Source organism: Larus michahellis, chromosome 6 (assembly GCF_964199755.1).
Source record: "Larus michahellis chromosome 6, bLarMic1.1, whole genome shotgun sequence".
NCBI classification, from domain to species: domain Eukaryota; kingdom Metazoa; phylum Chordata; class Aves; order Charadriiformes; family Laridae; genus Larus; species Larus michahellis.
The window spans coordinates 19,659,538-19,683,077 of record NC_133901.1 but is presented as its reverse complement, the minus strand read 5'-3'; the positions used below and the strand labels follow the sequence as shown (position 1 = coordinate 19,683,077).

General features: G+C 36.4%; 1 protein-coding gene across 3 annotated transcripts in view; it reads right to left on the bottom strand.

The window, feature by feature from the left end:
• Positions 1-23,540, bottom strand: part of CLSTN2 (calsyntenin 2) — a 391,014-nt gene that overhangs the window by 49,184 nt on the left and 318,290 nt on the right. For all 3 annotated transcript variants that reach the window (XM_074590208.1, XM_074590209.1, XM_074590211.1), the window contains exons 7-8: positions 23,279-23,527; positions 22,573-22,694 (exon numbers count right to left, since the gene is read on the bottom strand). In XM_074590208.1, coding sequence (XP_074446309.1) covers positions 22,573-22,694; positions 23,279-23,527 — 371 coding nt within the window. The remainder of the gene's footprint in view (positions 1-22,572; positions 22,695-23,278; positions 23,528-23,540) is intronic.

The following is a 23,540-nucleotide window of genomic DNA, read 5'->3' as shown; positions in this document are numbered from 1 at the left end:
TTCTTAGACCAAGTTGTAGTATTCTACCAGTTGCGAGTCTCTTATTCTAGTTATAAACACTTCAGGGTACTTTCACAGATTGCATTTAAAATTGATTTAAAAAATGATAGAAAAAGAGAGAAATTATCAGAGCATCCAAAGATAGATTAAAAGTTTTCAGAAACTAAATATTTAATAACTGAGTTGAACTGAAATTGAAACTAAAATACTGAAGTGAAATTTAGCTAAGAGGAAACTGGTAACTGTTAACTATACTATTAAATAAAACCATTGTCGATATTCCTTCAGCTACCTAATAACAAAGTCTTGGTAGGTAATATAAGGTAAAATCATTTCTATGATTTTATATATAATATACATATAAGTACACACACACTTATATGTAATATATATATATATATAAGTATATAAGGTAATATCATCACTTATAATGATCCCATAAAGAAATAGCCATGGGATTAGGAAGTAACATGTTGATTATTCTTCATCAGTATGGAAATTTTTCCTGGTCATTAAATTCACTCTGTCTCTGCCTCTCTCTCCCTGAATCAAATAAGCCTCGTGAACACTATTTGAACGTGGTGTTCTGAATTGGGCCACCCCTTTTTCCAGGCTTCCTGGGCTGAGGGGTGACTTTAAATGAGAGTATATAATGGGTGCAGTTGAAGTGGCACCCTGCTTCAGAAGCAGTATTCCCTTCTCATAATGCTGTCAAAAACTGATGCCCAATGAAGGAGACAGCACTGATTTCAGCAGAATTAGAAAGTCAAGAGGTGAGTAGACCAGTTGAATAAGCAGTTAGCAACTTTCTCTACTGTTGTCTATATAATAATATTTAGAAAAGGTTTCCATTTTGGCTGCCCTTTGTTCTTATAATACTTATTACCTTTAACAGAAAGCTTTACTGAACAATAACTTATACTGGTAGTGTTATTTTTCTTTTTTCTTTTTTTTCTTCCCTGTTTTCCTATTAATGAACCCAACTTGATCATGAAGTAATAAAAAGCAGAAAAGTACCCTGATGTAAGGTAAAACAGCACTTAGAATCCGTTTGTCAGAATTAGTGATCTCAAAGGAGTATTAGATAACTATTTTGTTTTCAGCCCTCTTAAGGAAGAAGAGTCTACTAGGTACCAGAAATATTCATCATACAAAAAAAGCCCTCAGACATCTGACATTCTTCTTAGCACTTTATAAAATATTCCTTTAGCGGTGGCCAAAAATTCAAAATCTTCATTAGGACAAATAAAACTCTTCCATAAATTCATTCATTTCCGTGTGCATTGTACACAGAAGTAGTTCTCAAAATAAAATAAAACATAAAACCAGAAAATTAAAACAAAAGAACCCAGAGCAAACACTTTAGGATTTGCTCTGCACATCAGTATCACAACAAGCTGTGAGTTCAAACTCAATTTTTGTAGCATAATTATGCCTAATTGTGCATTAAAATGAAGTCTTTTCCTTCAAACTAGTTTTCCAAATGTTATACAGCATACGTTTGAGGCCTGTACAGGACCCAGTTGATTTATGCCTGATGTTCCTGATATCACAGAACTTCTGTAAATCTCAAAAGAACTACTCAAAATTTGTCAATGGATCACGAGCTCAATGAATCTCTTAAAATACCGTGTCCTTACTAAACAAAAACATTTTTCTTTAAGAATACTCAGGTGAATAGTTTGAATTGCACATTTGTTCATCAACAGAGTAGCAGGAAATTAAAAGGTGAGTAAACTATACACATAGCAGTGTTTATCAGAAGTAGATAAACTTTATATCGCCCACACCTAAAGTAGGCAATTTCTGCTTAGCTTTTCACACTTCACTAACCATAACCAATTATGACCAATGAGATGCTTTCCAATCTCTTTAACTCAGTGATGATATTTTTGACCCATACATCGACTCCTTCTCTCTTGTCTTTATGGATTATAAAAATAAATATACAGGCCACGAGTCACCTAGGACTAGAGGAAGGGGCAATGATTTAATTCACCTAATTTAGGTGTTCAAGTTGGATGTGCATTTTAAGTGTGTCTCCTCTTCATGAACCCTGTAGAGTTAATAGCAAAACGTATATTACCTTGAAGACTTTCAGAGACCTCCAGTCTCCTCAGGTTTCATCAATAGAAAATCTTCAAAAGCTCATTTAGTGACAATAGTATGCACTTAAAATGGAGGTCCAAATTTAGTGTCTCGAGCTAGGCTGAGGTGACCCCAACCTGATCTCAGCTCTTGAAAAAGCAGCAGATAGTATGACAAAAAAACCTGCATTTACCATCTGTTTATATTTATTATACTATAACAAAAGTTCAACTTCAGAGTTAATTTAGCTGTATAATGCATTAAACCATTATAAAATTTTGCAATTACATTTCAGCAAAACGATAAAAATAAAGCCCTTGCATTATCTAAGTATACCATGTGCAGTCCTTACAATAACAAGCAGCTTTCTTAGCTTCTCACTCTAATATAATGCTTATCACAGTTTTTTCAAACTAAACACCTATTAGTCAAATGCCAAACGATAGCTTAAGTGTGGCGCTCCCACATTTGTAGCGTTACTACTGGGAAAAGTCACATAATGCTTTCAGGCTAGGAGGTCTATTCATCATTAGATAGGAGCTCTATACGTACTGCATAAACCTAAATATACGCTAACAGTACAAGACCACATAACTTCTCCTCTGCAATTCACGCTCAGAAACATACCAAATAAGCAGATAAAGAGTTCTGGCAAATATCCTCCAGAAACAAATATTTTGTATATTTCAAGAGAAAATATATTCATGGATGCCACTAAACTTAGGAGAACGAGGATACATTTGAAATACTATATACTATAAAGGTTATTACTAAGGCTCATAAATCTGTATTAAAAACCCCAAATAATTCATAAAATGAATACTTACCAAATTTAAAAGCAAGTAACATGAATGAGATTTAATCTAATTTGTGGTTCTAAGTCTAATAAAAAATAAAAATACATATACAGGAATGCCCAAACTCATTGCTACCCTGTATGTCCATGCTCTGCCATTGCCACCTTCTTCACATCAGTGAGTAATACAAGCTGCAGTCTAAAATTAATTTTAACAAGTGCTTAAATAATGCTAAAACAAGAATGAGGAATGCTAACCTCATGTTGATTTGAAATAAGGCATCAGCTTCCCTTTTACCTCTTTTTAGTTATTTGGAAGTTTTAAGTCCACTTGAAAAATCAGTACTGGCACAAGAAAATTTACCCTTTGTAAAATGAAGATGATCGAGAAAAGCAAGCTACGTTTTTTTTTTTTTTAAACAAAGATTAGCATTTGATCAGTTCCTGTACATGTAATATTTATGAATGAAAATAATTATAATATTCCAGTTCTATTAAAGTGGGAACTTGAATTATGCTCTTTGTCAGTTTTATTCAAAACATCATCCTACCCATTGATACGTCGTTAGCAGACAAACTAAAAGCAGCGTTCTGTCAGAAACTCTCACTGCTTCCCACGTTTCCCATTTTAAAGGGACAGTTATGCTGACGGCCTTTGTAAGGTGCTCTGAGATCTAGCAATTAATATGGTGGTTACTGCTTTTTATTTGCAGACCATACCAATATTCCAGATGAGTTACCTGCACATATAAAACAATAAATAAAACTATTAAGGACAATGCAAAGAACTTTGCTTTGGAAATGCAGCATGGCCACCGTCAGCATGGATTTGCCCTGTGAAATCTACTGCTGTGGAGAGCAGGAAAAGAAAGGGAAGAAAGAGGCATTATATCTCCCTCCATGAAATGCTGCTGCTTGAAAGGCTCAATAAAGTATTTCCTTGGTCCTATCAGGGTGGGAAACAACTTCTTTCTAAATGGAACGAATGATCAATATTCCGAGATGAATGAGCTTTCTACCTAATAATGAAACATGGTAACATTTTTTTAAATCGAATCAACCCTCATCCAACTAAATCTGAGGAACAAAAAAAGCAACCAAATGCTTAATTTTCTGCCTCCAACTTTAAAGATTTCATATGATTTTTTTTTTATTTATTTATATGCCAGATATTGAACTACACTATGGTTTGTCAGTATAAATTTTCTGTTAAACATCTCTTTAAATTACAGAAGCTACTATGAATGTTATATATCCCAATTTTTACATATATGATCAGAGATTAAACAATGCAAAGACTTCGGGAGATAATGTCTTCGAGAATTATCCACAAACTGAACACATTATTTCCACTTAATAAACAAGAATAACATTAAGGGAAAACAATGAAAACCACCAGATCCTTTCACCTCCTACCTAACTGAAACAGCCCAAATACCTCATTTGTTTCATAGTCTGAGACCTGAAATCTGACTGACATTATTTTATTGAAGTTTTCAATTAAATATTTTAATTTTAAATATTAATTCTTTCACAAAGCATGAAACTGTTTTATTTCCAAAAGGTACACATTATGACCATGAATACATCAATGAGAAGTGACCAACTAGATTAAGGATAATGTCTTCCTGTACACTGAGGCCCAAACTGTTAGTCTTACATTCTTGCATTATTAACGTCATTTCTAAAATTGATGTATAACAAAAATCGAAATTAAGTATGGGCTTTTGAGCAAACTATCTTCAAAGACAGTTGAAATGAGCTTTTGGTTTGTGAGTTTATTCCCACCTCAAGACAGCATATGTAAAATTCTACTTTATTTCACTCATGAGGCCTCATCATTCATCTTTGGATCTTATCTGAAATTTAAACCACTTTCTGTGATCTCTGGGATCTGCCTTCTGCTCTGATGATACATGCAGGGACTCTGCCTGTTAGATATTTCTATTATGAGATTTGCGATGAACTTATTTTTTACTTTTCAGAGAGTTCAGTAATATGTATGGTATGCAAATGAAGTTCTAGTCATAAACTAAATGAAATACAAGTTTAACTACCTTCCTGAAACATGTATTGTTTGCTAGAAAACCAAGGAAATACTTTTCAGTATGGTAATAATACTTAATTAAAAAAATAGACTATGAGTGTTGATACAAAACAAGCCCTCCTATACTTTGCAATTACCTTTCAAATATTAATATACTGCCTTTTTTCAGTTTACTTTCTACAAACCTGACGGAAATACTAATACTCAATGTTAAAGATTACATTAAGCCAGACATCTTGACTGCCCTCTGCTCCAAGGACTGAGTTTTCAGGGAGCTGAGAAGTCTGGCCGTACTCCTGAGGGGCATTCAATAACCCAGTACTTTTTTCTCTCTGAGCACACAGGGGTTGCACTAAGAAAAAGGAGGTTGTCACTGTTCAAAACAGGATGATAGATCCTTCCCTTGCTGTTGGTGTCTGAACAAACCATAATGCTTGTTTCAGTCAGTTATTTAGACGTGTTATGAAGGTGCAGAGAGCGTGATTAATGCAAACTAGACTCCAGAGGCAAAGCAAACAGGCTAGTTGTGGCTTGTTTGCTTTTGAGGGGAAACCCTTGCCCTCAGCTCTGGAAACCAGACTCTGAAGACATCTCCTCTCTCCTCCCCTCTCTCACACATTCCCACCTACACACATCACTCACTCTGTTAGACCAAAGCACTAGACTCCCCTTATTATTCAAATCCCACAGGAAGTGCTATGTGCTATTTTTCATTCATGAAATAAATATCCCGTCTTGATACCTCAGTTCTCACCTACCTTCTAGAAAACACCAGGATTCCTGGGCTGGCTAGTCTGCGCACAGAAGAAAGTCCACTGGAACACTGCCTTGGGCTAATGACCTCTATTGCTGAAAAAGGTACTGCTGGCTCTTTGAAGGCTTTCCATCGCCTGTCAAATTCCTCTTCAAAGGCTTGCTATATTTGAAGGAAACGTTGACACTGCTTGCAAGCTTGCAAGGGTTGCTTTAAACGTACTCAGCAAAGGAAGACAGAGCTGACACAGGCATTAAACACCTTTTCACAATTTCTACATTTTGGGAAAGGTGATATGCTTGAAAGATATTTTCTGCATTAAAGGTGCACAGTGCAAATCAGAGATAAAAGAATTCCTGCTCTTACACAACTCTCACATTACATTGAGTGGATACCTCCAACGAATCACTTAGTGTTATTCGTATGGGAGCCCACTACTGTAATAATTTTGAATATTGCTGTAGTGTGAGATGGAGGTAGTTATAACTGCAGAAAGACACGTAAGAAAGAGAGGCGCCTTCCCCATACAGATTAGTGTTGTATTTACTTCAGTTCCAGAAGGTAATTAGGGCATAATACAGGGAAAAGCAAATGCTATTTTGTTTTTATTGCAGATAAAAGGTGGCAATGAGTCATATTTGGCTATCTTAATAATTTCTGTAAAATGAAGAATGGTTTTATACCCATGCTTCTGTATTTATACTCGAAGATAAGTCAGGAAATTACACAACCCAAATATTATGCATAGTCTCTTTACTGAAATGGTAACTGCTGGGCCTTTAATTACATAGCTGGCATTTCGCAGACAGGCTGATTATATGTTATATACCGTACAGAAGTAATTAGGTATCGGCTATATTTGTGACTTTGCCAGAGAATGTTGTTATTTAGTCCATATATAGCTTCCTTTCTACTAATCACAATCATGTTCTCAGTGCTTTTATGGGAGGAAACAAGTCAGCGATGAAGGCCCTGCATTCCAGAATAGTTCACAGTTGACATCAGCGACATAAAACAAATAGACTGTGAGAAGAAATTTTCAATATCAGTGTTGCACAAACCCTAAAAGTTTTATGGATATCGTTAAATAATTATCTAAAAGTTCAAACATTTATACACAGTTGAGCTGGCTGCAATTTTCCCTGTGAAGCACTGTTTTGCTGACTGGAAAATGGCTGCTGGATAACAGACATCTTCCTAAGATAAAATTGCTATTGCTAGGAATGGGACAACTGGTTCTTCAGAAAAAAAAAAAAACCCAACACTGAAAAATACACCTTTTTATGTTTGACAAAATGTGGCAAAATGGTTCAGGTGTTTTCAAAACTGTATATCACTTTTTTAAAGAAAAAAGAGGAAAACAAAATCTGAATATTGAGGACAAAAAGTCCAATGTGATCCCCTAAAGTATATTATAATAGACCCAAACCAATTTGCAGGGAACATAAGCAGACATTCCCTCTTAACACCCCTAGAACCTTTGGCAGGGTCAGAAGGTAATTTGGGAGGAAAACTCTGTCCCTCACAGCAGAATTTTGAAAATAAAATATCCCTCAAAATGAAACTACCCGTTTGATACTTCGTTTTGCTTTCTTCAATGCCAAAAAGAAATAAAGGCTTATTTATCTGCAGTTTTCTTCCTTTTCATTTTGCTGTGATTCTGCTGATGGCAACTTCACAATTAAGAGAAGAAATGGCAGGTAGTAAGTGATTGAGTTTACCTCAGTCACCCCAGCAGTACAGTTTGCTTTCCCCAAAATGATACCACATGATTCTTCAGTAAAAATTTATTCTTTGGAAACAAAGCACAGACTTTTGTGTGGCAGCATCAACCTCTCTGCTCTCATTTTCTCCTTCTTCCTATCTATGGTCATCCTTTTCCTCCCTTGTCTCTCTACCTCATCCCCCTGCATCTTCCAGTAGTTCTTTCATTTTTGTGTTTTCCTAACAAGAAATAAAGCTCTAGCTGTATTTCTCTCTTGTACCATTCACAGATCCTCAAATTCAACATACCCTGTTGCTTCACTGCTACTGTTCTCCCTTCCACCACACTCAGTGTGACCCAGGAGCCCGCTTCATGCACTTTTGAAAGGTACTACTCCTCATGGAGAGGATTAGCTCGAATTTGCATTGCTGCTTTGTGAAGTGCTCCGCAATTCATGACCGACAACACCATTTTAGTGTTTGCTGCTACATTCCATTCAGGGACACGAAATCACTTGTGCCCTATTCAAATCAATTTATAAAACAGATTTAGCACACATAGGGATAAGATAAAAAAAAAGGCTATGAAGTGGTCACACACAATAAGCATTCTTCAGTTTACATATTATAAAGTAATTATGACCATACAGAGGTAAGCTAAATCAATAGTAAAAGTAACTCTGGCCAATAATTTTCCTGTGTACCATAAAAGGAACATACATCATATACACCAAAATGCCCCAAAGAATTCTGATTTAGCCTATCCATTGCTATCAGGACCATAAATCCCATAAATCATTATAAATATAGATAACTCCAAAAGATAAGTGGAAACACACAAGATCCAATTCCAGTCTTAGATACAGAACTTCTGTCATTCCTTATATACTACAGTTATTAAAACTGGGAATTTTGCGTGCATGAGACACTTTTTCAGTTGTATGACCCTTTCCTTCGAAACAATGAAACAATGAGATCAGAATTGGGTTTATGCATGTACAGCACAACATATAGTAGATTACACTCAGCAACTGAAGCATATTTGAAATGTTAATGAATGATACCCATATATCATTACAGTACTATCTCAGAATTTACTTGCCCAGGGCTAGTGATTCCTCTGCTTGGTTTGTTATTAATACCCACTGTAGCACCACCAAACCTGAGCTACTTTATACCGTTGCACAGGAAATACATGGACTCATGTTCTTTCTGAAACCTAACTTCTATGCTGTGAACAAAAATCACGTGAGATGGCTGTTTTTTTGATAAATTTGTACGGAAAACTTTATGGAAATTAAGTTCACACAAAAATACCTCCCTCTCCCTTTTACTCAGATAAATAGCAGACTTACAGATATTAAAGGGTGACAGATGAAATCATTACTATAAAATAAGACTTTGCTTTTTAAAAAAGAAGTATTCTCAGGTTTGCCTTTTATGGAAACATCATTGAAAATGCCAAGAATACGCAAAATACATATTTTGATATGTAACCCTAAGCCTCTTGTCTGTCTCTACCTGGAGGTGTGTAGAGGTCAACTGTTTCTCCTTTTGAGATTTCTTTTTTCTCTAATATTTACTCTTATTCTTGAAGTATGACAAAGCATCTTCTGAATCATAAGCTTTAAGTATTATTTTTTCATTTAACGCTTTTATCCTCTTACATTTTAGCTCTACAGGAAAAGATTCTGAAGTCCCTGAAAGGGCTTGTATATCGAGTGTTTCCTGATGATGTCTAAACATGTCTGAAGGGTGTGAAGACAGGATGCACTCGGTGTGAGAAATCACATTTACACTGTATCTGTCATACCAAAATCACAGCTGAAAGCATAGCTAATTTATTGTCAGAGAAAAGGTAATTCTCTGGAGCAGCCAACTATCAAAGTGAATCTGTGAGAGCATCAAACAGTGTGGGGCTGTGTGCTGCCCTCAAGTGCACAGCAAGCACACACACCACCCCCCACCCCATCCCGTGGTGCACAGGAATTGCTAATTTTTACGCAGCATTCCTGTTGCTGACTATGTTAAGAGGGCAGCACCACTGGCTGTACAAAATAATAACGTACCTTAAATTTAGAGTACGGCATATTGAAAAAATTATAGAAGCATTTGCATTTCTTCTGGCTACTAAAAAAGACTTGTTTGTATTCTGATTTTGAAATTACGGGTATGAGGTAAGGCACCATTAAGGCGTGAAGTCATGCAGGTTTCATACTCTGTTATTCTAGACATAATCTTCATTCTCAATTTATATGAATACATACGATACACCAACAAACTGCATGGATAATCCAATAGAGTAAAGCTTTCCTTTAGTTTTCTGAGCTTACAATTAAAATAACCAGCTGTACTGAAATTTGGAAATTATAACAATAAAATGAAATTTTTCAATTGTCTATGACCTTTTCTATTTCAAAATAAAACTGTGAAAAATACCTTGTGTGCTTTCAACACAGATACGGACACTCTGACTATGCAGCATACATCTCTCCTATTAAACTAATGTTTCACTTTAAAATAAATATTTTTTGTAAGATACCCTTAAGCTATAAATACCTGAATATTTTTGCTGTTAGCAGAGGAATCACAAAATTAGAAATTGATGCACAGGATTTTTGAAGACATGAAATTCAAGGGAGATGTTTCTCATAGAAGTCGTATGAATAGCAGTCAGAGAGATACACACTTTTTTATACCAAAGCTTCGAAGTGGCACTTCCACAACTGGGAACTCAGGCATTTCTAGCAGAACCCGATATGTTTAGTGTGCAAATTTCGGGAAATATTGAATTGTTGATCAGATGTTAACAGATGTTACTTCATATAAAGCCAACAAAACTTAGGAATTAAAGCAAGAATAAGGTACTGGAGTCTACATAATTTAAAGGATAAAGGGTTTTTTGGTGGATGATTGCAAAATACGTCAGTCCACATATACATCAAGGACTGATTCATTGGCTGGAAGGATTGGAGAAGGCTTTCAAAGGCTGAAAAGAAGGCTAGTCACCCAACCATCAGGGTCATGAGAAAAGAGGGACCTACTTCAACCTGTGGAACCTTAAAAGTTTTTCAACATTTCTGATGAAAAAGTTTGAGCATGTAAGAAATCAGAGGATTACTTCATTTTCTGAGCCTTTATGAAAAGCTGTGTGGTGAACAATTAAACAGGCTTTATTCTTTTCCTGAAAACTTCCAAGGCAAGTAACACAAAACTGAAAGAGAAAGGCATGGTTTTGTTTTACTTAGGTGGTGATTAATGTGGGTGCAGATTTATTTTTATGACTTTTGTTCAAAATAAATGATGAATAGGCTAGCCAATAAACTTTTGACTAGGCTAACTTTTGATGATAAAAAGTTAGCCTAAATTGCTAAACAAAACAAACCACTTAACATGTATGAAAATTGCAATTGAAACTTATAATTAGAATGGCTCTTATACGTAAGCATGTGGGTAGTTTAATGAAAACCGCTGTAAATGCTTAAGTACTTAAGGGTAAGTCCATAGGTAAATGGTGAGCCAGCTCAGGGCTGTGTATTTCTGAAATCAAAACAGAATTAGCCCACTTGAACTAGAAAGTGACAGTCAAGGAAGGGAAGAACAGCCCTACAAGGAAACCAAGTACGACATTCGAAAAGGTCTCTCATAGCAGTTATCTGAAGTAAACTGGATGTTTCCTGTTACCTCTGCATACAAAGTAGTATGGTCTTCTATTGCATACACGCTAGAGTTAGATTAATAAAATCATTTTTTGTTTGAGTTGTAATACGCTTAACCGTGATCCCAATTCTTCTTCTATTTACTTTAGCTGAGCACTGGGCGATAAGTTACTGCAAGAATCTTCATTAAGTGAGCCACACTCAGTTAAGTATATTCAGAACACAGAAAATGAAGGCTGAATTTGAAATCAGGGCCTGTGTGCTGGCCATGAAGCATTACAGCAAACCCTTCCTCGGGAGTGCATCCAAATCCAATGATGTCAGCAGAGAGGCCTCAGTGAGAGAGAGCTTGAGGCCACTTAAGCAAAGAATAAAAAATGCCATGCAGGCTGTGTATCCAATTACAACAACAACAGTAAATTGCTCCGAACAAATTTGAGTCCACAGGTTAATTGGAGTAAACAAATTGAAAGGGAAAAGGCTGAATTTGTAATAAAACAATCATTGTGAGATTGGAAAATAACTTAGCAAGACCTTGAACTCTAAGTGCTTGAAAAAATGCAGTTAAATTCTTCAGTGTCTTGAATACCATTAATTGTCTCTTTGGAAGAATACTAGCTCAGGGCTCGGAAGATCTGTGCACTATCAGCCTGCAGCTTTCCATCTAATTTTGAGCAGGCATGAGTAAATTCAGAATAGGAACTCAACTGGATGCTGTGAGGATACTTTAAAACTTGCAAGGTATGCTATAATATGATAGAAGAACTTTGTGCAACAGATATGTCATAGTGATGTTTCGTTTTTGAAATTTACTTGCTGATGTAGGATTTCTATGACATGCAAATACAAAAAAAACCCCACAGTAATACTAATAAAAATATTACAGCTATCAATAATATAATATAGAATCTCAGTAATTTTCCTGGAATTATGACCAATAAAGTTGCAATTTTTAACATTAAAGTTGCGCTCAGAAATGTACAGTTTCAATGGAAAACAATTTCTGCTAATGAAAATCTCAAGTGAAGATCCCACCTTTGCCTGCCTAGAAAGCTTCTGTAGGGTTCATTTCCTGCTTAAAAAGAATATGCGATTCTAAAGTAAAAAATGCTTTTAAGACATGAAATTATTCATAAGGATTTCCATTTTCTAGACAGCACTAATAATACTACTAAACTATAAATGGATTCACAGTTATTTGTAACGTAATCAGGGCTGAGGCGCTGGTTAATGTTAAGTTTTGAAATAATCCTGGCTCTGTCATGCTCTGGCAAAGCTCATGGATCCAAGTACATTTTGAAGACTTCATTTCTAATTGGTAGCATTGAATTAAAAAACTGCACAGTTATCCTGACCTTTTTTAAAAGCTGCTGACATTCCCTTTACTCTTATAGAGCGTATATTTGTTTGGTAAGAAAGCAAAGGTTTAGATTCTCAGCAGCAGTCGTGGAGAATGGGGCAGATTTACACCAGCAGAGGCACTGGCTTATAAACTTTGCAGATGCTTAATACAGCTCTCAGGAATTTTTTACTTTCTGCAGTAAATAGGCCCACTAATATCATAATAGTTCAATATGGCCAAAAGATATCAATTCTCCTGAAGGTCTGGTGAATACAAAGTGTTTTTTAAATCTATGTTTTAACATAGTCAGTGTCTTAAAAATGTAGAGTGCTTTGTGAAAAGTGAAATTGATCTTCCTTCAAAATCATGTAAATCATAAACAATTGGTTTACCCACCACAGTCATTCCTAACACATCCCAAGGCTTCTGTAAATAAGAAAATTGGGCTTGATGATCTAGGGAGGTGGCATGGTGAGAACTGTCAAATCCATACTAACGCTAAATGTCTCCTACAGTCTTAGGTGTGGAATTGTTAATATGGTCACTTTCACATGACAAATTACTGATACGAGTTTCATTAACGATTAGCAACCATAATAATGTATTTTTAAAATATTAGGCATTAATTACAGTCACACATAAAAAGGCTGGAAAGAATTTTAAGAGCACTTATAAAGTCCATCTCTGTCTACCAAGGTTGTACCAAGTACATCCACTACAATATGAAAAATGTAAGAAAATAAAATTTAATGGGTAAAATATAAAAAGTGAAGATTAGTAGATCAAGTTCTAGTTTCATTTTAATGCACATTTCAATAACAAAGAACTTGATTTCTGTCAGCTTCAGTTTCCTAGTATAATAATAGTAGTTGGATTTATGGACAACAATACAACAGGAACATTTCCATTCAGGTTCACTGGAATCTCACCATAATGTGATCTACCATTTCATTGCATTTCATTTGCCAGAATTTCACAATATTAATATTATGCGCTTCTCAAACCAGCACCTGTTCTTGACCTGTGCAAATGACTCCCTCTTGCCATTAATTCTGCTTTGAATATTGGCCAGAAAAGTTTTCCCTGTAAGAGCATGCTATTCCGACTGTCTACCAACCTCTATTCCATAAGAAGAGACTCCATTCACCTCAGAAAAATACCCACCCTGAGGAGTCTTTCACACAAGTCACCAGCCTGCAGCACAACCAGCTGCACGCCCTGCAGTCTAACGGACTTCAATAATCAATGATCAGCTTCAGGAAATTCTTACGTATATTGCCATAGCACAATGAAAAAAATCCTGGGCATCCTGGGCAATCCCAGCATCCTGGGCTGCATCCAAAGAAGCGTGGCCAGCAGGTCAAGGGAGGTGATTCTACACCTCTACTCCGCTCTGGTGAGACCCCACCTGGAGTACTGCGTCCAGCTCTGGAGTCCTCAGCACAAGAAGGACATGGACTTGTTGGAGTGGGTCCAGCGGAGGGCCACAAAGATGATCAGAGGCTGGAGCACCTCTGCTGTGAAGACAGGCTGAGAGATTTGGGGTTGTTCAGCCTGGAGAACAGAAGGCTCCAGGGAGACCTTATAGCGGCCTTCCAGTACCTGAAGGGGGCCTACAGGAAAGATGAGGAGGGACTCTTTATTAGGGAGTGTAGCGATAGGACGAGGGGTAACGGTTTTAAACTGAAAGAGGGGAGAGTTAGATAAAATCTCAGGAAGCAATTCTTTCCTGTGAGGGTGGTGGGACACTGGCCCAGGTTGCCCAGAGAAGCTGTGGCTGCCCCATCCCTGGAGGTGTTCAAGGTCAGGCTGGATGGGGCTTGGAGTAACGTGGTCTGGTGGGAGGTGTCCCTGCCCAGGGCAGGGGCGTTAGTACCAGATGATCTCTAAAGGTCCCTTCCAACCCGAACCATTCTGTGATTCTATGAAATCCTGCAACAAGTATTTTTTTTCTTGTCTTACTGAGTGCGAGAAAATAACTGCATTAGAAAATATGATATTCAGCTTTCCAATAAGAACCTTTTCATATAATGTATATTCACTGTTGCATTGTGACAACACTGAAGTGAAGCATAAGAGTTTGCAAACTAATTTGCCCGCAAGCTGAGAGCTGCTTTTGTAGCCTTGAAACTCGTAATGTGTAATACTTATTTTCACAATAGGTTTCAAAAATATGGATGGCTTAATTACAGCTTTAAATAACGAAATTGCTTAATCATACTGACAGATAAAGAACCTGAAAGCCCTGATTATGTACTGTAGCTGCAGCATGTCTGTGCTGTCATGCTGTAACTTCAATGTGTCTTAGTAAATTAGATCCATAGTTCGTTCACGATGAAATAATTCTATTATAATCCACCTTTCTTGTTGCTAAATTGCATCAAGCAAGCATGTCTGTTCAGTAACACTTGATGACTACACTCAGGCAGCACTGTGTGTTTATTTTTTAACTTTATAACTAGAAACCTGCTCAGTTACGCATTTTTGCATAATTGTTCATCACGTGCTTAAACATATGCACTTCTAGGCTTTGCTATTGCCAAGAGACTATCCACATGTGGAAAGTAAATCAATGGAAAAACAACACTGTACTTTCTTCCTGAGCTGCGGACATCCAGAAACAATGGAATAAACAGCTCATGCACATATATAAATGAATTCATACTTACTGAAAACACACGCTATTTATCTCCTAACCTGCATTTGGAAGGATAAAGATGTCAGTCCTACGTTTGTGAAATGCTTCAAACACCGCCTGAATGCTCCAAAGCCAGCCTGCTTTTCTTGAAAGATAAACAACATAGAGGCCCGAGGAAATTGCCCAAGGAACAGATCTTGCTGCTCTTCAGCAACATTTTCAAAACAGTTTGAGCATGTTTATACAAACTCTGGTGGCATAACTGATAAATCAGGGACAGTGTAAAATATAAATTGCTGATAAATAAGAAAACAACCGTGACTATTCACCTTTACGTGCGTAGCTTGATTAGGAATTTCTTATCTAGGCTTTTTATTTCTGAGTCCCCAGAGTACCGTAGAAACAAGGCAAGTTAACAAAAACAAGTGTAACTTGTCAAACGTACGTGAGAGTTTCTCATGTAAGTAAGAGCTGAAAGAAAACACATAACAGGTAGCATTTTCAAAAGAGTCGACCCAGCTCATCTTAAGTCTTTGGGAAGAGCAGGCCAGCACAAACAGGTTTGAAAATCCTATACTAGTATAATAAAACTGTCACAGTCAGAAAAATGAGAAAACTGCAAAATGCAGAATACAAATACACAGAAACATGTCCAAATAATTTCAAGTAAATGCAAATAGATAAATTATAAAATACTTTCTGCAGGCAGCTCAGTTGCTCCTTAAGGGTCATGGAAGTTTTACAGAAGCACAGAGCAGTCGCTGCATTTCACACTGGGCTGGACTAGAGAAAAACCGGGCCAATTTTTAGGCAATACTTCAGAGCTGGCCCAAAGAAATTTTTATTTGTCATAAAGCAAGTTCTTGCCAGCCACTGTGATTTGTTTGTCAAGATTTTATTATTAGCAGTGATATTGCAGTTACATTAAAAATATATATTAAAAAAGCTTCTTTCAGTTGGAGTCTCAAATAATATTTTTGGCATTTATCAGCACTGCTGACTCATCCTTGTGCTAGCAAAAGCTGTTTTGAAGCAAGCTGTTGAATAAAAAATTATCAAAATACCATTTAAAGATGGAAACTAGTAAATAAAACGTGTCAGAACAGACAGGGCTACAATGTAGGCCCCTTGGAGTGCCAGGGATGCTGCAAAGACTTCTTAAGTCCTGGAATTATTTCATCTCTTTTGCAGGACCAGCACGATACTATTATAATTTATCTCTTACTGGCTCTGTAGGAAAACACCTAACTTACTTCTTCCTGTAGTTTCATTAAAGATGCATGCATAGAGAAGTCCAGGTCTGCACATCAACTTGTAAAATAAATGATTAAGGACATAAGAAACTCTTTTGAGCTTCAAGTAAAAATTAACAACTAAATTCCATCATAAAAAAAAAATAAACTGTCAGTAGGGCACCATGTTGGAAAGTATGGGACTGGCAAGCCTGAGGTTTTTTATCTAGAGGTGAAATTCAGTACACAGAGCTGATGAAAGCTTGCGTCATTCTATCCATCGTCCGTGTATCCTTAACCCTCTAAGACCGAGAATACTATGTACTTTCCATAAATATTCACTCATTTTCTTTCTCTCTGAGCCTCTCAAAAAGGAGGCCACTAGGGCTTTCATAATGTGAATGACTGTCTTCTCAAAACTAGATGCACACAACTGACCAGTTTCTAAAAATCCAGCGTATAAGAACAACTTTCACTCATAAATGCTGTAATTTAATGGCAATACCTGATTTAAGTAAGAAAACAGCCAGATACCAAATCCCTTTCATTTTGCCCTCTTATCTTATAACACACATTTCTTCAAAAGTCAGTTCCTTCTCTATCATGTCCTTGCAACAGTAGCTTATTTTAAAACATAAATGGGAATGAAGGGCTTGAGTGGAGAAAACTGCTTCTCCTGGTAGAAGACCCTATTGTGTGTGGTCAGTGAAGTGGTTAAATGCAAATGGAGGCCTTGCCTTGATCCTTCATCATCTATGTGTGCACACAGAGATAGAATGCATCATATTCAGATTTATCTAAACCTCTTTCTCTCGTTTCTATTATGAAAGTAATTGTTTGAGGGTTTTCCACAATGAAAAGCACCGCAGGCTTATTTTGGATTATTCAAAGCAATTTATCTCATCTTAGAAAAGAAACAATAACTTTCTGCATGTTTATCTATTTTTTGCTGACTTAGAATGACTCCAGATCATGCAGTGCATTCCCTGCTTTTTAAGGAGATCAATACCAATTTTGCCTCTGGGCTAGAAGACTATTTTCAGGATGATAACATGGGTATAAAACAGAAAATAATTTCCCATTGTGAATAAAAACAAGTACATGAAAAAAAGTTCATCCCTGGCTGAGATCCCTTCTCCCACTCAAAAAGGTGTTCCTATTCTGTTGATTTAGGGGAAGAAAAAATACCTCTTGAATTGACTATCCTCAATATTAGTATGAGAAATTTAGTATTCATGATGAACAGAATGTGAAATACATTCTGCATTGTCCTACTTAATGTTCTGTTTTCCACTGTCACCAAAGGCTTGAATGCCTTGCTTCATTATTCAAACTATTACTTTGATTTGGTTCTGTGTGGGCTATAGAAATGGGCAGAAATCGAGGGAGAGAGTTCTCACCATATTAACGAGAAATGGGGAACACACAAGAATTGTCACTTCTTGTAGCAGCAATTCCAGGATCAAAAGAGGTTTTTCCTGCAGATGACAATGAAGGAAATGGGCACTAGTTCAAACCTTCGCAACAGAGTTGCTAACAGAGCTCCCTGAAATGCTTTTGGAAATATCTTTGCATTGAAAGAAAAGAAGTGAGAAGGCTTGATTTTTATTTTTTTTTTAACATCTCTCAGGTGAAATCCTGCCCTTCTTAAAATCAATGAACATCTTCCCACTGATTTCGAGAGAACTCCATTTCTAATACAGATAATCTCGTTATAAACCGATCTCTTTTGCGATGCTGGTATACTTGCATCAGGGAATTTGACAAAGCTCGACACAGCACCAGCAGCTGAAGGGAAATGTGATCAGAGATGTAAGTCAAGAAGTTCACCAACTCCCAAATCTCCAAGGGGACTTTTGTGCTCAGGCCCCTACCACACCCATCCCATATGCAGTTATTCCCTACGTGCAAAAGGAAGCATTTTCTTAAATCATTTTCTTAAAACCAGTCACACGTTCATAAGGTGAGCTATATAGGCATATAAGCATCCCAAAAGAAGGGAACCTTAACATAAATCATCACAGCTTTCTACAAAAAACAAAGAAACAATCTTTATATTTCATATGTTATTTTTAGATGGCCCAAATTTATATTCGGCTGCCTAAATCACTCACTTAAAACCACATCTATGTTCCTACCCATTGGAGACAATTAGATGATGATTTAGGTGCCTTTTACTGGCAAAAGGGTGACAAAACTTTTTGTAATAGGTGCTCAGGTTTAAAGCGTGTCTTATAGTTAATTATGAGAAAATAAATGATAAAAAAGTTGACAAATGCATCATGATACTCAATTTAAACTTGTGCATGGGAAACTCAGAAAAAAGGTCATGATTCTGAAACAAAGGAAACACCTGTGCTTCCAAGGAAATAGGAATAAGTAAAAGGAACAAACTACCTCTAATCAGGCATCTATTGCAGTTCTTTGGAAAAACTATGCAGTTTTTATTACCCAGCATGCATTAGAGACCTGACACTTATTTTAACATAGTTCTTTCCATACCTTTTCTTCCAGATTACTACTAATGTATTCTCTCACAACTAAGATGGTTAATTTCCAAAAGGATGAAAGTGGGGGAAAAACCCAAACTATATAATTTTTTTTTCCTGTTTTTCTTATAAGTAACAAGGATACCGTCAGTTTTAAGTCTGTTACCTCTGATTATTAGCATTTTTTGCAGACATACTCATCTCGCGTGTTAGCAGTTCTGTACTAAAGGCACATATGCTCAGGGTTATGGCACTCTCAGGTCACGCGTCCTTAGCACAGTAAGCAAAAAAGTTAGTTTAGCAAAGTCCATTGATTTTAATGTAACAAATAGGACTAAATACACTGAAAACCACACTGAAAATAAATCCTTAGGTCTACCAACTAACTTAAAGGCACAATTAGCCAGAGCTAATTTGGCAGCCTCTGCTATATGGAGGTTTCCGACACTTGCTCAGCGTGACAGTTATGATGGCTGCATTGTATCGCAAGGCTTCAGATGCACTGCACAGGAGTAGCTATATAAATTCTTATGTGACTCCTTGTATTCAGCCAAGAATAGTCTGCAACTAAGATATGTGCTACACCCAATCGCCGCTGAAACAAAATCTAAAGAATTAAATTAAATTTGTAATGACAGTAAGCTCACATTCTTGGTCAGTGCCCAGAAAGAATGAATAGTCTTGTGGACTAGGTAGAGCCCAAAGCAGCTGGTATAATAAATTTTACTACTCTGCAGTAAGAATGATAAATGATTTCACTAGTTTATGCTTCACCCTATTACAAGGTCACTGGATTCCTCTCAGCTAAAACAAGCTACGGATGTCGCAATCATAAAGCGAGCTCAGCAATAAAGTACTCTGCCACATTTTACTCTACTATGGCTGTGCCAACCTTTGAACTGTCTTCCAGAGTCACATATGCAATGCCATCTACAGCCTCCCATGTCACAGTGCAGTGCAGACAGAAACTGCACAACAGATACAACTTAATACCCATACTTTTCTTAAAAAAACAAGGAACGTGGGGCTATGTCATTACAGAATGAATGGTTCTGAGGGTTAGATTTCCAGAGGTATTTCAGTATCTAAATATGCAAATAATCACCTGCTAGGATTTTCAGAAGTGCCTAGAGAACTTAATCTACATTTGAAAATCCAACCCTAGCTTCTTTTCATATTGAGATCCAGAGGAGTTTGTAGTGGGATGCTAACTTGCTTTTGATGTAGTTTTAAAATATCCTGTGCTTTCTAAGGTAGACCATTCTAGGTAGACAGAAGCTGGCATAATTTTACTGCTTCAAAATGAAAGTTACCTACTGCCTTGTCTTCAAAACCACGCAAGTTCCTTACCAGCCTACTATTCACATATATTTTATTTTCAGCTTCTTTTAATTTACTCTACTATATAGGCCAGGTAAGAGCGTTGAAGAAGCGGTAAAGAAGCAATCTTTACCAGGTCCCTTCATGACAAAACTTACAACGGTATCACCAAGACAATATAAATCAATAATCATGGAAATCTGGTCACACAACCCATAGCAAACTTTATTTATACTTTAATCTTACCTTCTTTTTCAGCTAGAAAGAGCAGCTGAAAATATACTGTGGAAATCAACTGACAGTAGCCAAATGAAAGGAAATTAATGATGTGACCTAAAAAATCTTTTCTATCCCTAGTTTCCATGATGTAGGATTTTCAAGAGCAGTTAGGAAGGTGGTCCCTTCAGTCCCTAGTTGCAGCTCAACTTTTCTGTAGTGCTACAATTTGGGAGCTTATTTTACATTACACAAATGATTACTGGCAGACAATGGAACATATAGTTCAACAGTAGAAATTAAAAGAGTTAATGTGTCAAGCACTACTTTGGACTGCCTTTAGTATATGCCCTTGCTGAGATGGCTTCAACAAAATAACTTCTCTCCAGAAACATAACTCAAAGTACAATTGATTGAATCTGAAAATATCTCGAAGGACTTATTCAGGCATCCCTAGTTGGAATCTTTGGGTTCCTCTAGGGTTTACATCACGTATAATGAGTTCCTGTCACCAGATATTTGTGATTCTACTTAAAAGTTAGCTGAAGATGTGAGAAGTTGTTTGCTGGTGCAACTCCCCTAGCTTTCTTAATTTCAAACAAAATCTGTAGACGTGCCCAAGGTATTCTTTATCCCTTGCTAAAGAAAAAAATATCAGTTGTACTTAACGAGTTAGATACACATATTCTTAGCAGTTGTTTAAAAACAATGCACCCTGAAATTCATTCAGATTTCACAAATCAACAGACCATCCAGAAGTAGATTTCTGAGATGAGCAGCACTTTCTGCAAGGAAAAAATACTGTCAAAATAGAAATATAAAGACTATAATGTTGCTCATCAATAACATGGAAGCTAATCAAATTCCAGTGCAAGGCTAATCACACGCAAAAATTTCCTTGATACAAAAAGCAATAGTTCAGGATACACCGTCTTTTTTATGATATAAGAAAGAAAAAAAAGATCGGAAAGATGTTAGCATTCCTATACTTTCCAGTTTATGCCATTTATCCAGTCTACTTTTTTAAAAGTATGGAAGTGATGTGGAGAAAGTAGAGCAAGCCTAAAGTAATTGTAGATGGCAACAGAGATGAAAAAGTTCTTTCACACAATGAAATATATCCCGTCAATGGAAAATTATCTTTGACAGTACCTTTTTTCCAGTATTTTGTCACGTCTAAGTTACAAGAGTTACACACAAATTTAATTTATTGAGAGGACATCAATCTTTTCTCATTGTAAAGATATTGAAGAAAAGTTGATTGCATTCAACTTTCAAAGTCAAAATACTTTACATAAACTTTGTATTACCATTAATTTAGATGCTTAGTATACAGTTTAGAAATACAAATCCACCTTCGGCACTCAGAACAGCATTATCCGAGGTAACATCAGTTACTCATGACTTGTGATCTTCAATGTGACTTAATGTAAATTTACCCCTTTCTAGACATTGTAAGATTTCATATCAAGTACAGCAGAAACTGGTTCCAAACTGGTTAATGGAAATGAAAAGCAAGTGCTATGATCGTCACGTGGTTTCTTATACATCCATCTGATAATCACAACAAAGATCATCTTTTTATATGCATTTCGAAGGTGAATTAGGAAAGTAACCATTCCTTTATCTACATCTTCTTCAATATCATAGTTTGGATTCAAAGACATGAAGAAACTTGCTTTGAGAAAATGCTACTTTGCTGAAGTCTGTCTTCTTTCATCCAAATGATCCTTATCCTGCTTAGAATTAATAAATCTATGAAAGGCAACTCTTATCTCTTTAATAATTTCCTTGCGATACACTCTTCATAATAAGGAGAAATTACATACAGCACAGCAGATGAAAGTAAAAGTCTACAGATTAGATTCACAATATATTACAAATGCCTTTCTGTGTGTCAGCGTACTCTTTCTTGAACAGGTTTCCATCACTTCCATTGTGCTGATACAGTAAATTTTTTTTCAATGATAAATGGAAAACTGCTAGGGAACTATATAAAATGTCATGTCTCTATACATTGCCAAAGGATATAAGCCTCTACTTACTGTTTAAAATGACTCAATTAAAAAAACCCCACCCTACTGTATTAAATGACTCAAGCAAGTTAGCTCATCCATCCCTTTTTATGTGGATCCCAATTAGAGTCATAACAGTTACAAGTTGCAACATAATTGCAAAAGACTTCTGATTTCACAAAGCAGTTACGCTAGGATTTGGGTTGTTTTCTATGATTTCCAAAGGGGATGAAGACAAGGATGGGTTACAGATAAGAGAAAACCACAGGTACCTGATCCAGTTTCCAGTGGAACTCTGCAGGACGAAAGGTGTCAGCCTGGTCAAAGTCTTTGCGCAACAGAAATACTAATCGGCAGTTGTGCACGTACAGCGCATAGTGATGTCGGTTCATCTCTGAAATCAATAAGATCAGTGATCTGAATTATCATCAACACTTCTGTTTAGGTGAATGTGTTTGAAAGCAATATACACCTAAAAGACAAAATCCATCCAAATAAAAAATTCCAAAAGAACTGACTTTTCTCAATACCATGGATCATTACGTTTCTCAGGGAAGCTATGCATGGTAAGCATCTTCCTGAATTACACTGTATTAGTCTTGTTTATGAAAGCGTGATGTCCAAACTAATAAATAAAATCCAAATCAATATTTAATTTAACTAGTTTCAATGAAGAGTTAGAACTGTTTTTCCCAATCTAAATCATAAAAAAATTAAACCTAATTTAATTATTTTATCAGCCAATTCCTATGAAATCCTACGAATGTGTTCACAGAGATTATCCAAGACAAGAACCAGTGCTTGTTGCTTAGGTAGGCACCAGTCCCCTCAATAAACTATCAAGTCAGCAATGCTTGGAATGGCACCATCCCAGTTTAGTAACTTTTTTTCCAGACCAAATTAACTGTGGAGAGACGGTAACACTCCACTAACTTTGTTATGCCCTTTGCCAAACATTTTTTCAATACACAGACTCACCTGTCTTGTCAGAGTTGCAGAGAATAGTCTCTTTCTCAGCTCTTAATCCTGGACTAGGTCCATGTTTCATCCACAGAGTGATGGTGAATTGATCAGTTAAATTCTTTGGGACTATTCCATCTGGGATTTTGGCTCCTTGCTTTCCATCAAATTTGAAAATCATGTCATTGTTATCCATGAGAAGCCCAGCTGTCCAGTTAGTTGTTGCACTGGGAGATGGTAACAGGTCAATGGCACCTGAGGAAGCTCCTGCAAATGATAT